This window comes from Zootoca vivipara, chromosome 16, assembly GCF_965207765.1.
Source record: "Zootoca vivipara chromosome 16, rZooViv2.hap1.1, whole genome shotgun sequence".
Classification (NCBI taxonomy): domain Eukaryota; kingdom Metazoa; phylum Chordata; class Lepidosauria; order Squamata; family Lacertidae; genus Zootoca; species Zootoca vivipara.
In genome coordinates, this window is record NC_142599.1 from 26,461,241 (window position 1) to 26,477,343 (window position 16,103).

Consider the following 16,103-nt stretch of genomic DNA (forward strand, 5'->3'; position numbering starts at 1 on the left):
AGTAACTGAGCCAGTTATTAAATCATTTCAAGTTAATGTCTGGATCAGAACTGAACAGGACAAGAGGGAAGAAATACTGCTAAACATTTAGGTTCAGTTCCATGTTAGGGTTAGGTCTCAGCTATGCCAGTTTCAAAATGAAATCAAACCACACACTTCAGCGAAAAAATTTTCTGCTGCTGCGCTGCTATGTGAATCAGCTGGCTCGCAGAAGAAGAAGACTGCTCTTTTGCTAAAGTGCTATGGTGCGAGCATGGCAGCAAAAAACAACCCTGCTATGTGCCAGCCAGCCAGATGGTGGAGATGTCAGGTGCCACCTGGCGCACAGGTCGCAAGTGACCAATAGCCAGGTGCAAAATGCACCTCCTAGTGCCTGGTGAGTTTTGATCGCTGGCAGGAGCAGGGACAGAAGGCTGAGTAGATGGGTATAGGATTGTGTTCTGATATCATAGGATGAAGCAATGACCACCAACTCGGCCAGCTTAAAAGGTGCAGAGATAAATTCAAAATGCACAAGGCTACTAGCCATGATGGCCAAATGCTCCCTCCACTGTCGGTGGCAGTATGCATTTCTGTAGGCTGCTTGCCAGGAATCATCAGCTGTTGTGCTTGGATCCTGTTTGTGGGCTTCCCACAGGGATATCTGGCTGGCCACTGTGACAACAGGATGCTGGACTAGATGATCCTTTAGCCTTATCTGGCAACCAGGCTCTTCTTGCATTCTTGATTGCTTGATTGCCAAATTGCTACCCTATTGTGGCTATTATGTGCCTGTGACAGGTGTGTGGAAAAACCTTGTAGCACCGCACTGGAAATAGGGGAGGCCTCTCCAGTTGCTACTTTCAACCCTTTCGCACGGCTGGCTGACTGACATGAGGCATTGCGTCCCGATCACCCCCATGCCTGAGATTCTCAGGAGGAGGTCCATCTCTCTCCCCCGTCTCCGGAGGGCAAGGAGTCAGAACCCTTGCAGGGTCTGTGCCACTTGAGTGATCCACGTGTGGCTCCAGAGGTGGTGAGCATCCTGGGCAACAGGGTTTGAAAACCTGAGCGCATTGCACGGTCCCCGGACACGGGGACCCCCTGGCTCTGTGCCACAGACCTCTAAGGACCCTCCTGCCGCTGCAGGCTGCTGTTCTTCAGGATCAGAGCTGCTGGCTGTGGTGCTCACATCTCTCGTTTGTTCCAAGCCACCAGCGGGTGTCCCCTCCTCCCCCTCCATCTCCTCTTTCAAGAGAGAGGAGGAGCGATGCAGTTTGAACAGCCCAGACAGAGTACAGTTTTGAGCGAGCTTAGCCAGTTAACTTCCTGCTCTGCGAGTTGGATGTTCCGAGCTGAGCAAGCCTGAAGCGTTGGTCCGTCTGCCTGCCTCTCTCCTTTTTGTTCTCCGGAGAGAGCCTCATCCATCCATTCATCCCTTGTGCTGGTCCTTTTTTGGTTCTGATTCCCCACCCCAAACCCCGTTGCTTTTCATGCCCAAAACGCCCCCCAGCAATTCACCTAGCGGGAGACCCAGTCGGGGATTGATTTGGGGGTCGTTTGGCCTCAGTCTTGGATTATGTCTCGGATAGAGTCGTTGGCCAGATCGAGAAGTGATCGTGCAAAGGAGGTCGCCTTGAAGGTTTGTCCCTGTTCAGCTCTTGAAGTTTGGGGGTGATGGAGGGACATTTCACATTGCCTTGTCTAGTGTCCGTGTGTCTAGTGGATGTGTTGGGGTGACCTTCTGGAAAGAGGAGCAAAGGTTCTGGGGTGCCTTTGAGAGCAGCTGGACTATTGTGGCATGATGGGGTGGGGACACATTTGTGGGACAGGCATATGATCTTTTCAATGGAGAAGGCTTTAGAAATATTGGGGTGGGGGGCACGGTCTTGGGACATTAGCAGCCTGCTCTTTGTAACCTCTTTTTCCCCTTAGAAGTGTCTTTGTATGTTGATGTTGTTGGTTTCTTTTTTGGGAGGGGAAGCTCCTGTCTGAGATTCAGAAGTTATTCTATGTTTTAAACATTCCCTTGAAATCGTTTGTTTGTTTGTTTGTTTGTTTGTTTGAGAGAAACAAAACACACACATGTCCGACTCTTAATCTGATTTGGTTTGATTTGTAAAAGTTTCCAGGCTGTTGAGACTCAGTGAAATTAGCGACCCCCACAAGCTCAACCCTTGAACACATTTGCCTTTCACTGACTTGCAAATAAATATTCTCGCCAAGGATCTCAGCCAAATGCCAAATATTTCTCGATCTGCTTTCATGACCCTGCATGTTTTGACTTGTGGCCCCAAAGGAAACCCTCAATTTTATTTTACTCTTTTAAAACAAAATGCACCCTCCCTCCCATACCCCATTTTCCCCTCCCAGATCTCGCCTTGCCAGATGCCCTATTATTCTTCAGCGGGTGAGCAATCAAGTTTCTCTGTCGATGCCACATGAAAGGGGCACAGAACAGCTCTGCTGTGTGTTCCAGATATTTAGAAATTTCATTCCCAGACTTCTGAGTGGGTATTTGCATCTATCTCTCCCTTGCCCTTGGGTCATTTTCATTGAGAATCCCCCCCCTTCCCCACCATTATTTTTCTTACATTGCTTAAACCTTCATTCTGTGGTTTCCCCTGTTCTGATTCCTGCATCCAGGGAGCAAAAGTTGGACCATGTTTTCTAGCTGACTCTCACCTCTGCTTCTGTGCCTCCCTGGCTGCTCAGCCTTTGCCTGGCTTTTGCTACTGTTCCTTTGTGTGTGGCAAGACAATGGGATATTGGAGTGGGGGGGGGGCTTTTAATCCAAGAGGGCCAGTTGGGAAAGGAGGGCTCTCTACACCGAAGCCAAGCCACGTGGTGACGGATGTCCTCCAGCCCAAGATGGGTTCCACAAAAGGGCCACAGCACGTGCCATTCTCCAAGGTGTCTCTGTTTAGTGCAGAACTCTTTCGAGTTTTTTTATATTGGACCTTATGCTTCTGCTCAGGTTGCAAAACTGGTACCACAATTCAGAAACTTTGGCTAACTGTACGCCTGTTTCTGGGCAGACTTTTAACACATTGTGGCTTGAGATCCCTTTTGCTTTGGGGTGCTGGTGGTGTGGGCACCCTGTTAGGTTGCCTTTTTCTTTGACTGAAATTGATCTACTTATGTATCTCTCCCCCCCCCCCATGTCAAAACAAAATATAATCAAGAGCTAATTCAAAGCTGACTTTGGGAGAGCGGGGGGGGGGGGGACGACTCTCTGCTTCTCTAGAAAAGAGTGACCTAACAGTGGATTCTTTTAAAAAAATGTTCAAAAGTAAAGCCTTGGAGTAACCTTGTGAAATGAAACAGCCAAGAAAAGGGAACAGTCTCTGTTTATCTGCTTCCTCCCACCATTAACCCCTTCAGTTCCCCAGCATTAGGCAGAGAGAGGGTGGGGGGTGGGGACCTTTTATTCTCCAGCTGCCCTTATGGGGAGATTTATTTATTGGCCGTTGTGCGTGATGGAAGAATGTCTATAACAGGCACAGATTTTTGTAGCTATTTCAAAACAAAATATGAACCGCCGAGCTTAAAATAGCTGCTCCTTCTTAAAACTTCTATTTTCCTTCTCAGAGTTTCCCCCCCCCCCCTTTTAAGTGAATGTTAACATGACTTGAGGATAAACAGCCACAGATTAATGTGTTTAGTAAATATGGAGCACGCCTAAATACTTGAGGCTGGTGTTAGCGGGTTGGTTAAAACTAAGCAGTGTATTTGCCAACAGGGGTGGGGGATAGAATCTTACAGTTGTAGAGTTGAAAGGTACCCCAAGGGATTTTAAATTTATATACCGGTATATGTATAGCTAATAGCACTTTTAACTTGCAAATGCACTGCATTTGTTCTCACAAACACCCTGCGACATATTTCCATTTTACAGATGGGGGAATCAAGGTTGAGAGGAAATCTGGCTTGAGCAAGGCCCCTTGAACCCATAGCAGGAATAGAACTCAGACCTCAAAAACTTGCACTATTGCACAACAACCCCAAGCCACATAGGGAGTAGGTCCTCTTGAAGTCAGTGGGACATTCCTTCTGAGTAAACCTTTGTAGCAACATAGTGCTCGAGGTCTTGCTGCGCATCTGCTTACATGTTAGCATATATCAAGTGTCAGGGAGTTCCACAGAGGATGGAAGGAACAAATGCCATGGCAGATATAGATCGAGCCCTATCTAAAGCTTTCAAATTAACGCCGAGCGTCTTAAGAAATGTGAGAATCTCCCTCCTTGGAGCTGAGGATGTTTTAGGTCAGGCATCCCCAAACTTTGGCCCTCCAGATGTTTTGGACTACAATTCCCATCATCCCTGACCACTGGTCCTGTTAGCTAGGGATCATGGGAGTTGTAGGCCAAAACATCTGGAGGGCCGCAGTTTGGGGATGCCTGTTTTAGGTAAAATATATCCTTTCTTGGGGCAGAGGAGGTTGGAATAGATGACTCATTGGTACACCTGCTAACGTGTTTTTTTTGTTCCACTAGGGCTTTTTTGCTGGGTGGGGGAGGAGAAGAGTGGGGTAAACTTTTTTTTTTGGTCCTCTCTGTTGTGCCCCTATTGTTTGGCATGAGAAGGAGCAGGGGCAGGCATGCTCCTTTCAGAGCCAAGGGAGAGCTAAGGACTGTAATGAAGCTACAGTGACAAGCAGAGTGCCCCTGAGCATGTGCTGGGCTCCAGCCACAGCCTGCCCCTATTCATGTAGGGCAGTGGTAAATTACCAGTTCAACATAGTCATTCAAAATCACCTTCCATGGTGGAAGGCCATGACTTCCACCCCAGCCCCTCTCATTTTACAAATATAAAGAGCAGTGGCCTATTCCCTCCCTCTCCTCCTCCTCCAGCATCTTGTGAAACGAGGCAGCCTTGCATGATGCAATAGTTCTCGAAAGCAAGCCCAGCAGCCTGGTTTCCGTCCTCGTCTGGTGGGAGGCTCCCGGGGGCCCCAGCTGGTGCTGCGAGAACGGGGAGCGGGTGGGGAGAGGCAGAGGTTTCCGTCAGGCTGGCGAGGCGCCAGCCAGGCCCTCTGCAGTTGGCAGCTGTATTGGGCAGCACTGCCAACAAAGCCCCAAGTCCCCTCTTGGGTGCCAAATGAGGCGGGCGATAATAAGGCAGATGTTCCAGCGGAAACTTGAGGTTTTGCAGGCGGGGTGGAAGAATAAATCACTCCCCATGCCCCCAAAGACTAGGGTTTTATGTTAACCGAGGAGTTAAAATCACCCTGTTCATGTGCCTCTCTCCATTACTCAGCATTTGATGACATGATGACACCCGGCTGAGTGTCTGTGAAACCACTTCCATGGGAAAGAGCAAGGCATTTGGGGTTGTGAGGCAGAAGGAATTCTGCCTGCTGCCTGGTGTTTGTTCTACAGCAAGCTCGTTCACACATGCAAACAAACCTGCATGTGTGAATGCGGCCTTGCAGTTTGAAAAGAGCCAAAAGCCTACCTAAGGCAACCCACAAAGAAACTCCCCCCCCCCCTGTTTTGTCCTTAAGATTTCTCCCTGGAGGTAAGCTATTTTGTAATGGAAAGGCAACTGAGGTGACTGGCTTCATGAACTCCCACATGTAATCCCAAGTGGTGTTTTTTCCCCCCACTGGTGCTTAAATTCTAGAGGAAGAGGCTGGTGCTCAGTCCTGTATGGATGTTGCATTTCTTGACCTGGATGTGGTTGCACATCTAGGGAGGCATTCTGCATATGCTCAGGAGCATGTTCAGTCATTGCACAATGGGAAACACCACATTCTGCACATGCTCAGGGTCCCCTCCTGTCTCTGTTGGGATAATAAAAATTAAAATAGCCTTGAGCATATGCAGAGTGACTTTCTCTGCTTTTGCTGATCCCTGCCATTGAAAGCAGGCCCCAGGCTGAGCAAGTCTGCAAATTATGCCTTGCACATGGTCAGTACTCTCATTTTATGTGCTAATACAGGATTAAAAGCCTTGGTTCATGGCCACATTCAAATATCTCTCCATCCTTCATGCCATGTCTTTCGCTCCACAAATACACACACAGTTTGCTGCAGACACATGTCTTTCACACAATTTTTAAAATTAGTGGCAGAGAGAATTTTATCTGGATGTTATATTGGAGAAGGTGTAAGATTGCCACTACTGTTAAGGATTGGTTGCCAAAATTAGAAACACCTTTCTCATCAGGGGAGAAAAAACCCTAATGGTGAATCCTGTAGCAGGGAGCCCTGAAATTGCTGGGTGTGGGGGCTTTCTCTATAGAGTACTTAGCAGGATGAGTGATCCTGGCATTAACTCAAAACAAGTCCCATGTTGTCAGTCCTCTCTCCCCCTCCCCAATTATTTTGAGCTTCTCCAAGAATGAATGAGCCAGGCCTTTGGAATGCGGCCATCTCCTGAGGACCCCTCCCCAAACAGCTGCCATGTCCTTTAGTCAATAATAATCCACAAATTCATTATAGGCACTGCAAATTCTGGCCTCTTTCCCCCATTGTTATTGTTTGTGGAGATCAGAGGAAGAGGGTGGCCATGTGCATTCATGTGGGGTGAAGCGGGGAGTGGGGGTGGGGGACAGGGGAAGGGGAGCCGCCTTGCGCCATCTCATTCCTGTGTTGAGATTGCCAGCAGCTGAATTGATCTGTCTGTCCTTTGTTCTCTTGGGATGTTGTGGAAGAAGTGGATCTCTTTGTTTAGGGCAGACTGCTAAGAGAGAGCCCTGGCGGATACCCTGGAGAGCTGCTGCCTGTCAGAGAAGACAATGCTGAGCTCGACAGACCTATGGCCTGACTCAGGATAAGGCATCTTTCTGTGTTTCTGTGAGCCCAACTGGTGCCTTCTTGATATGTGTTGGACTAGGAGCTGGGAGAGACCGGAGTTCAAAACCCCACATGGCCATGAAACTCACCAGGAGACCTTGGGCCATTCACTGCCTCCTAGCTTAACCTGCCTCACAGAGTAGTTCTGAGGATAAAATGGGGTGGAGGAGAACTATGTATAGCACCTTGAGCTATTTGGAGGAAAGGTAGGATATAAATGGAAAAACTAAACTTCAACTCCCATCATCCTTAGCCAGCACAGCCATTTTATACTACAACACCCATCAGGACCAGCCAACATGATGGAAGTTGTAGTCCAGGGTATCTGGAGGACACCAGCTTAGCAAACATAGTTTCAGATAATGCTTGCTTGCTTGCTTGCTTGCTTGCATGTATGTATGTATGTATGTTTTGAATGCTTTGCCAACTTTTACTTTTTCTACAAGTTATTTTTTCAAATATTTATCTTCCCTGCCCCCCATGCTGGTGACATCTGTTGCCTGGGTGGAACAGAGAAAGGGTCTAAGCAATTTAGAGATGAGAATGGCCAAAGACCCATCAAGCCTAGAACTCTGTCTCTAGTGATTGGCAGAGGCAGCCAATCTGCATTTAGAGATTTGGGTAAGAGTTTTTCCCTTTAAGCCCAGGTGGCACTGTGGTTAAACCACTGAGCCTAGGGCTTGCTGATCAGAAGGTCGGTGGTTCGAATCCCTGTGACGGGGTGAGCTCCCGTTGCTTGGTCCCAGCTCCTGCCAACCTAGCAGTTCGAAAGCACGTCAAAATGCAAGTAGATAAATAGGAACCGCTACAGCGGGAAGGTAAACGGCGTTTCCATGTGCTGCTCTGGTTTGCCAGAAGCGGCTTTGTCATGCTGGCCACATGACCTGGAAGCTATACGCCGGCTCCCTTGGCCAATAATGCGAGATGAGCGCGCAACCCCAGAGTCGGTCACGACTGGACCTAATGGTCAGGGGTACCTTTACCTTTACTTTTTTTCCCTTTAAGGCATGAAAATGACAGGGGGACCTGAGTTCTCCTGTGCTTGAGTCCTGCTTGCGGGTTTCCCACAGGCATATTGTCCTGGACAAGATGGGCCATTGACCTGATGCAGCAGGCTCTCCTTACATTCTTATGGTGCTCAGGTCTTGTTTGCGGGCTCCCCTTTGGGGCGTTTGGTTGGCCACTGTGAGAACAAGATGCTGGACTAGATGAGCTAGTGGCCTGATCCAGCAGGTTCCTCTTAGGTTCTTATACTAAGAACTCTGCACGCCTCAAAGGGGCAAAGATCCCCCAAAGGTTAACACAAGCACTACAACATTTTGCTACAGGGATGGGGAGCTTGGGACACCTCAGGTGCTGTTGGACTCCATCTCCCATCATCCCTGGCCAGCGTGGCCAGTGATTGGGAAGGATGATGGGAGTTGTAGTCCAGCAGTGTTCAGAGAGCCTTTAAGAGTGGGCGGTCAGAAATGTTTTGATAACTTGAGGTGGAAAATCTAAACAGCGTTGCACCGCCGCCACATGGGCCCAGTCCACTGGGATGTTTTCAGGTTGAACAAGAAGTCCTTCTTCATGTAGTGCACAGAGCTCCCCCGTTCCCCATAGGTTCAGTGGTGGAGCATTGCCTTTTCATGCAAAAGGTCCCAGGTTCAATCCCTAGAGGCAGCATCTCTAGGTAGGTTTGGTAGAGAATCCTGCCTGAAACCCTGGAGAGCTGCTGCCAGCCAGTGTAGGCAATACTGAGCCAGATGGACCAATGCTCCTCCTCAGTATAAAGACAGCTTCCTATGTGTCTATTAGTCTACATGAGGCTGTCACAGTGGCTTGTGGAGAGCAAGTTAAACTCATTTCTCTCCCACTCAGCTGCTTTTACAGGAACATCAAACCTTCCGCTTCATCCTTGCCTTTGAGGTTAGGAGATTTTATACCTAGATTCATGGCCAGGGTGTCCTACCCCACCCTACCCCAATATATATGTTCAGACCAAAGGGCAAATCCTGAAAGAGCTGTGAACAGAGCAGCGATATTTCCTTGGGATTAAATAAACTCTGAGAAAGAAGATTTCAAGTTCTGTATGTATAAATACGCTTCAGATCAGTGCTCCACATGTCAGGTTCCAGGAGGCCTGGGACTCTGTGGGTTGCTTGATCGAGAGGAGAAAAATTGTTTCCAGAGGAACCTGTAACCTCAATTTCACTTTCATTTCTTTGCTTGACCTGAGCCAATGATCTCTTTGCGGTGTCTTAAAACCCTCCTGGCTGCTTTTTTTCCTTTGTATGAGGAAGAAGGAAGGCACCTGATATAAGGCACCTGCGTATAAGACTACTTTTTAACCCAGGAAAATCTTCTCAAAAGTCAGGGGTCGTCTTATGCGCCGGGTCATATTTCTTATACGGCGAGTATATCCCAAACTCTATATTTAACTGAAAAAGTGGGGGGGGGGCATCTTATATGCCCAGTCGTCTTATACACCGGAATATACGGTACTTAAGGTATTTATGCAGATGCTGTTGCTGCTGGAAACTGCAGGAGGGGAGTGGGCTCCTGGGCTTGGAGGCAGTCTAATCAGCCACTGCAAGAACCGGATTCTAGACTAGGTGGGCTAATGGTCTGATTTGGAAGGGCTTTTCTTAATGTTCCTATGCCCTGCATTGCTGGGGATGCTGCCTTTCTAACTCTTATTTATTTTTTAAAAAAGATGAGACCCTGCCCCCAGGAGCTTACATTGTCAGTGTTGAAAGTGAAGAAGATGAAAAAGGAAGGGAGAAACTGAGGCCAGGCTGAGGCCAGATGTGACTGACTGACTGGCAGGCAAACAGCCCTGTGTAGGTGTGGGTTTCACTTCCGCTAATCCTAAATCCTGTTCTCCCAGTGGCCAACCAGATGCCTGTGAGAAGCCCATGTGCAGGATTCGAGCACAAGGGAACTCTGCAGGGCAACCTAAAAAGAGCCTGCTGGATGAAGCCAGTGGCCCATCTCGGTCAGCATCCTATTCTCACAGTGGCCAACCAGATGGCCCAATGGGGAACCCCAAAGCAGGACTGGAACACAAGAGAACGCTCCCCTCCTGCAATTTCCAGCAACTGGTATTCAGGTGCGTTTCTGCCTCTGACCGTGGAGGCAGAGCATGGCCATTGTGCCTAGTAGCCATCCCTTCATGAATTTGTCCAGTCTTCTTTTAAAGCCACCCAAGTTGGCGGCCATCACTGCCTCCTGTTCCATAGTTTTAACTGTGCACTGCATGAAGAAGGTCTTTCTTTTACCTGTTCTGAATTTTCCAACATTCAGCTCCCTTGAGTGTCCACGAGTTCTCATGTTAGGACAGAGAGAGAGAAAACTTTTCTCTATCAACTTTCCGCACACCATTCCTTCCAGCTCTGCTCTTTTTTATCTACCTGGCTCAATTCCCAACTAGTAGCTCAGACTGAAGCCAGAAACATTGAGCCGCTATTGTATTCTGGAGCCCAACCCTTTCTCCTCCCTGCTCCTCCGCACCCCCCACTTGTAGACAGAGGAGGTTATGGCGAGAGGGAAGCAGAGTGGACACTGGGCTCAGCTAAGGTCCATTGGAGACCAGCTACCGTGTTTCTCCTAAAATAAGACGTGCCTCTAAAATAAGCCATGGCACGATCTTTTAAAGGCAAAAAAATGTAAGACATCCCCCCAAAATAAGACGTGTTTGGGGGTACCGGTACCTACCCGACCCAACGGGAGCCGGCAAACGCAGCAGTGCGCGCCGCGCCGCGCCCCAGCCCAGCGGGAGCCCCAGCACAGCGACGCACAGAGCTCCGACTGAACGGGCCCCAGGCGAAGCCGCAGGACCCGGCAGCAGCCCCAGCCGCGCCGCGGCGCACTGTGTGAAGCCCAGGGACCCAGCAGCGGGTCCTGCGGCTTCGCACGCCGCCCGCTGAGCCCGCTGCCGGGTCCTGCGGCTTCGCGCGGCTGAGGCTGCTGCTGCTGGCTCCTGCCGGGTCCTGTGGCTTCGCGCGCCACCCGCTGCCGGGTCCATGGGCTTCACGCGGCGCGGCGCAGCTGGGGCTGCTGCTGGCTCCTGCCGAGTCCTGCGGCTTCGCGCGCCGCCCGCTGCTGGGTCCCTGGGCTTCACGCGGTGCGGTGCGCGAAGCCACAGGACTCGGCAGGAGCCGGCAGCAGCCCCAGCCACACCGCACCGCGTGAAGCCCAGGGACCCAGCAGCGGGCGGCGCATGAAGCCGCAGGAGCCGGCAGCAGCAGCAGCCTCAGCCGCGCCAAGCCCCAGGACCCAGCAGCGGGCTGCGCGCGAAGCCGCAGGACCCGGCAGCAGCCTCAGCCGCGCTGCACTGCGTGAAGCCCCAGGACCCAGCAGCGGGCGGCGCGCAAAGCTGCAGGAGCCGGCAGGAGCCGGCAGCAGCCTCAGCCGTGCCGCGTGAAGCCCTGGGACCCAGCAGCAGGCTCAGCGGGCGGCGCAAGAAAGCCCCGTACCATACTTAACAATGCTGTACCATGCTTAATAAAAAAATAAGACATCCCCCGAAAATAAGCCGTGATGTATTTTTTTAGAGGAAAAATAAATATAAGACGTGTCTTATTTTAGGAGAAACACGAGTATTTGCAAGGATCGCTGTTGCAAGGTTGGCACTGATGCTTTAGAAAGAGGCTAGTCCTCTGTACGATGCTGCTGCTTTGGCTTCCTGCAGAGCATAGTAGGAGCACAGGACAGGGAGTAAACAGTAGAGCTGTGCTCATTTGTTTGTGTGTGCTCATGCAGAAGCATACTTGTGTGTGTGTGTTTTCTTTATACAGTATACATATTTGCTGCCGAATGGTTAGATGCTCAAGTGTTTTGTTTTGTTTTAGAAAGGATTAGGGGAGACACATTTGCCCCTTCCCTCTCTGCTGGATCTTCCACCATTGAAATGGAGCTTTCAGTCTTGCTTTTGTTGACTCTGTAAATGTACACTGATAATGTTCCCTGGATAATAAAAGACCACCTACAGACAGCTATTGATTCCTACATGGAATCCACATTCAGTGTATCCAAGGCAAACCGCAAAGGCAAAAAACATTCTCTCTCTCTCTCTCTCTCTCTCTCTCTCTCTCTCTCTCTCTCTCTCTCTCTCTCTCTCTCTCTGTGTGTGTGTGTGTGTGAGAGACTTCATTTAGGTGGGGCTGTGTGTGTGACTTCATTTAGGTGGGGCTGTGTGGCAAACAGTGCAACAGCCGGGCTCTTGGGAGGCATTTGAAATTGGGTGCCCTTTGCTCCCCCCCTTGCATCGTTGACACACACAAGATCAAGCTGCTTTGCAGAGCACAGCAAATCTGCATTTCTGTGTGGCCAGGTGTGCAAAAAAGTATTCCTGCAACAGCAGCATGCAGTTGTCTGGTTTGAAGGTGGAGGTGGGCACAACAAATTCAGGTAGCCACAGCTATCCCAACGGTGATCTGAAACGGCCTGAAATGCTTCTAATTCTGCTCATTTCCAGGGTTAGCTTGGGTAGGTCTGTGTCAGATTGCCTGGGGATGTAAACACAGGAGGGGGTTGGTGATCCTGCCTTTGGGCCAGAGGGTCGGCCTAGATGGCCTCTACCGCCCCTTCACATTGCAGGAGCCCAGGACTGGCAGCTCTAGGCTGAAATGCCAGATTTTTCCTCATAGGATGCTTTGTTAAAGGCTTTCAGGCTGTCAGCACCTGGTACAATTCCACTGTCCCTTCCACCACCACCAAAACTCTTCCCTGGAATTGAATTTCTCTTGCTCAGCCATGCATGGGTGAATGTGGGGCATGTGACCTTTAACCCTTCCCCCCCAACCAAAGCTAGAGCATTTATCCTCTGGGGGCTTCCCTTCTCCCCCATACCCCCCCCAAAGACTTTGATTTATGTCGAACCTTTGTGAGTTACTGACTGTTTCTTTTTGTCCTTTTTTAAAAAAGGCAAAGCTTCTCACTACTTTTTATGACTTGATAAGCATTTTAGAAAGCAGCCAAGGAGCCATGGTCCCTGCCCCAGGGAGCTCCCAGGCTCTGTTAGAGTGGCGGAGGGAAGAAGAGCAAGAGGCAGAGAGAAGGAAGGGGCCAAATGACAGCCAGATCGGCCCCCTCCTCATATCCAAAACACCGGCCTCTGCCTCTTCTGTCCCAGGTTGCGGGGCTGCCTGATACCAAGATTAATATAGCACCATAAACACTGGATGCTTATGGTCAGAGTGCCCCACATTTAGAATCTCTTAAGCTTTTAGGACTGTTATTCAGGCAGCTCAGAAATTACTGCCCACAATTCATGTATCTCTGTGGACATCTCAAGTGCCCGCGTTCTCGGTTGCTCCTGTAGCAGCCATTCCCAGCTACTCACTCTTCCCTTTGCCCCCACCCATGATTTAGATCTGGAGGGGTAGTCAGTGTTCTTGAATATTAGTTGTAGGAAACTGCAGGAGGGGAGAGTGCTCTGGTGCGCAGATAGTTCTCTATTCAACAAGCCAGCAATATAGGAGCTGCCTACTCATTGGTACTCAGGACGTTGGTCCATCTAGCTCAATATTGTCTACACTGACTGACAGTAGCTCTCCATATGAGAGACAGGAGAGCGGGTACAAATTACCAGGCCCAGCAGTCCAGAAGGGGTCCCGGGGCCAGACTCTCTTGCATATGTTTCATGAAATTCTTAACAAAACCTATGTACTATGTTCAATGCATGCACAATTCTGAATAATACCTTGGGAACTTGTGTCATGAACTGAGCGCTTCTGAGTATTTCCAACTCTCTGCGAACATTCGCTCCTGCTCTTTGACATTATAATGGTGCAGGCTCATTTTATGATGCACAGTCTCATTTGTGTGTTTTCAAAAGCAAACACTGTGCGAACACAACCACCGTTGTTGTTTAACGTTTAAGTGTACAGATAGTTCAGTAATGATTGTGTGGGTGCTTATGTTATTGATATTCGCCATTAGGATCTTAATATTCTCAACAGGTATGATTATTACTATTATTAAAATGAGACCATGCATTTATTTTATATCCCATGTAAATATGTTTAGCTCGTCTGCCCATGCTGGGGGGGTGGGGGCCTTCCATTTTTCACCAGGACCCAAACCCATTCTCTGCAGCACCGCCCAGCCCTACCTGAAAATGTCAGTAGGGTTTGAAGCTGAGACCTCCTGCATACAGTAGAAGCTGTACCGCTGAGCTACAGCTTTTCCCTTCGAAGGCCTTGACCTAGGACCCATGATTTTCATAATACAGTACTCATTTTGGCAATTATGCCAATGCTGATGGGCTTGCCAAGACTCCTGACTATTTCAAAATGATCCAGAGCGGGGGGAAAGGTTGAAAACCAAGATGTAGGCTGTTGCTGCACTGAGATCAGGCTGATGGCGCTTGTGCTTTCAGCCTAGATATTTTCCAGCTGTTGAGATGGGTGGGGGCTTAACTTGAGCCCTGGCACCTACTTCCCACTCCCAATCCCCCCAATTGATTCTTCTCCATCAGCTCAGAGAGCCTCAGTGTTCTTAAAAAGAAAGAAAAAAGTGGGTCACATCTTCAGCAGGCTTTATCCGAGGCTCTACAGCTTTGCACCCATTAAATCTAGATTTGTAGACCGGGCACAATGCCAGCCAACCAGCCTATCCCCCCTTTCCCCATCAAACTGAGCAGGGTTCTGGGGATGGGGATATGGGGAACAGATTAGGCAGTCCCTGCCTCTTTTCCTAGCTCCTTTCCTCCTGGCTAGACCAGCTAAGAGGAGCGGAAGTTGGGATGGACATGAACTGAGAATCTGGTTGTTCTCATTCAACCCACAGCTGCTCAATTGTCTGCAAAAACTGAAAGCCGCCAGTGCCCAGGCAAAAAGTACCAATTGAGGAGACATTATGAAACAATTTTGGGTAGCCTTTGCCAGCGTGGTGCCTTCCAGATGTTTTGGGCTGGATGGGGCTGATGGGTGCACTAAATTAACAAAGGTTGATTTAGGACTTGGTCCGCACCAAGCCAGGGCACTGAAGAAGGCACCGTTTTTTCTGCTTAAAGTAACCACATGCAGCTTTCCTCTGCAAGGGCAGTGCTGGGGGTCCTAGACTGCAAACCTGTGTGACTGGTGATGTTGAACCAGTGGCAGAAAGGAATCACTGGTAGAAAGGCATTTGAAACTGCTGTTTCCCCAGAAAAGGTCTGTGAAACTCAAAAGTATGCATGCTCTTAATTTATTTGCTTATTGCATTCATCTCCCCCCACAAGAAGTTCAAGGTGGCAAGCACATGGTTCTCCTCCTCCTCATTACACCTGCATGACAACCCTGTGAGGTAGACTAAGTTGAGAGACATTGACTAGTCCAAGGTACATGGCCCAGTGGAGATTTGAATCCTGGTCTTCCGGGTTCTTGTCCTACACACCAACAACTACACTTCAGTCAAAGATGTCCTTTCCCACCACATGTACCGTATGCTCCTTCGTATTGTCCACCCTTTGGCACCAGCAAGGCTGCCACTCTGTGCATTGCCAGCCCTGCTTTAGCAATATTTGCAGCAATCCTGAAATCTCAGCTCTTCCCTTGTGGCAGTTGTCAGAGCAGGGTGGGGTGCTGGACAAGGACAAGCACATCTCCTTTTACCTTGAAATCTGTGGCATGGAGAGGTGCTTAAGTGCTGCAAGGGAATCCATCCCCATGGCTCAGTGGGGTTAACGCTGAAGAAGCTTCCAGCTGCTTGGCCCCATTTAAAGCAGATTATAAAAAAAATCAGAGTGGGCTTGGTGTGTGGGGAGGGGAGAGAAAGGGGGGTGCCTCTCACTTGGATACCCAAATTTTTCAGTTTGCCTAAAAGTATACTTTTCTGCTACCATAATAGGAGTTTCCCCCCTTAAGGCCAGGGGTGGCTAATTGTATGTTGGGAGGAGCTAACCCAGTCCCCACTCCACCCCCAAGCAGTTTTTTCTGATCTCTCACCATCCCACCCATTTTGGCAGCAGTAGCAGCAATGAAGAAAAATTAGCACTGAGATGGGTGAAGCTCCCTCCCCATTTCATATTGATCATTTGATGAGCTGAGAGGCAGTGATAAACCCCCTCCTGCATAGATTCGCTGAGGGGAGCGGTTGTAGGTCTGTGTGACAGTATGGGCCTTAGTATTAGAACTCCTGGATGAGGGGGGGGGCAGGAAACTCTAGACCAGGCACCCCCAAACTTCGGCCCTCCAAATGTTTTGGACTACAATTCCCATCTTCCCCGACCACTGGTCCTGTTAGCTAGGGATCATGGGAGTTGTATGCCAAAACATCTGGAGGGCCGCAGTTTGGGGATGCCTGCTCTAGACTACCTCCTTGCTTTTGGAGAATCCAGTTGGTGGGTTTTGCTCA

The 16,103-nt window shown here is 49.5% G+C and overlaps 1 protein-coding gene across 5 annotated transcripts in view; it reads left to right on the plus strand.

The window, feature by feature from the left end:
• Positions 1–16,103, plus strand: part of ARHGEF2 (Rho/Rac guanine nucleotide exchange factor 2) — a 120,313-nt gene that overhangs the window by 61,629 nt on the left and 42,581 nt on the right. For 2 of the 5 annotated variants that reach the window (XM_088659662.1, XM_060269560.2), the window contains exon 1: positions 1,268–1,621. The exons of the other annotated variants lie outside the window; for them this stretch is intronic. In XM_088659662.1, coding sequence (XP_088515788.1) covers positions 1,559–1,621 — 63 coding nt within the window. In that variant the 5' untranslated portion in view covers positions 1,268–1,558. Of the gene's footprint in view, positions 1–1,267; positions 1,622–16,103 lie in introns of those variants that run through there. 5 annotated transcript variants of the gene reach the window in all.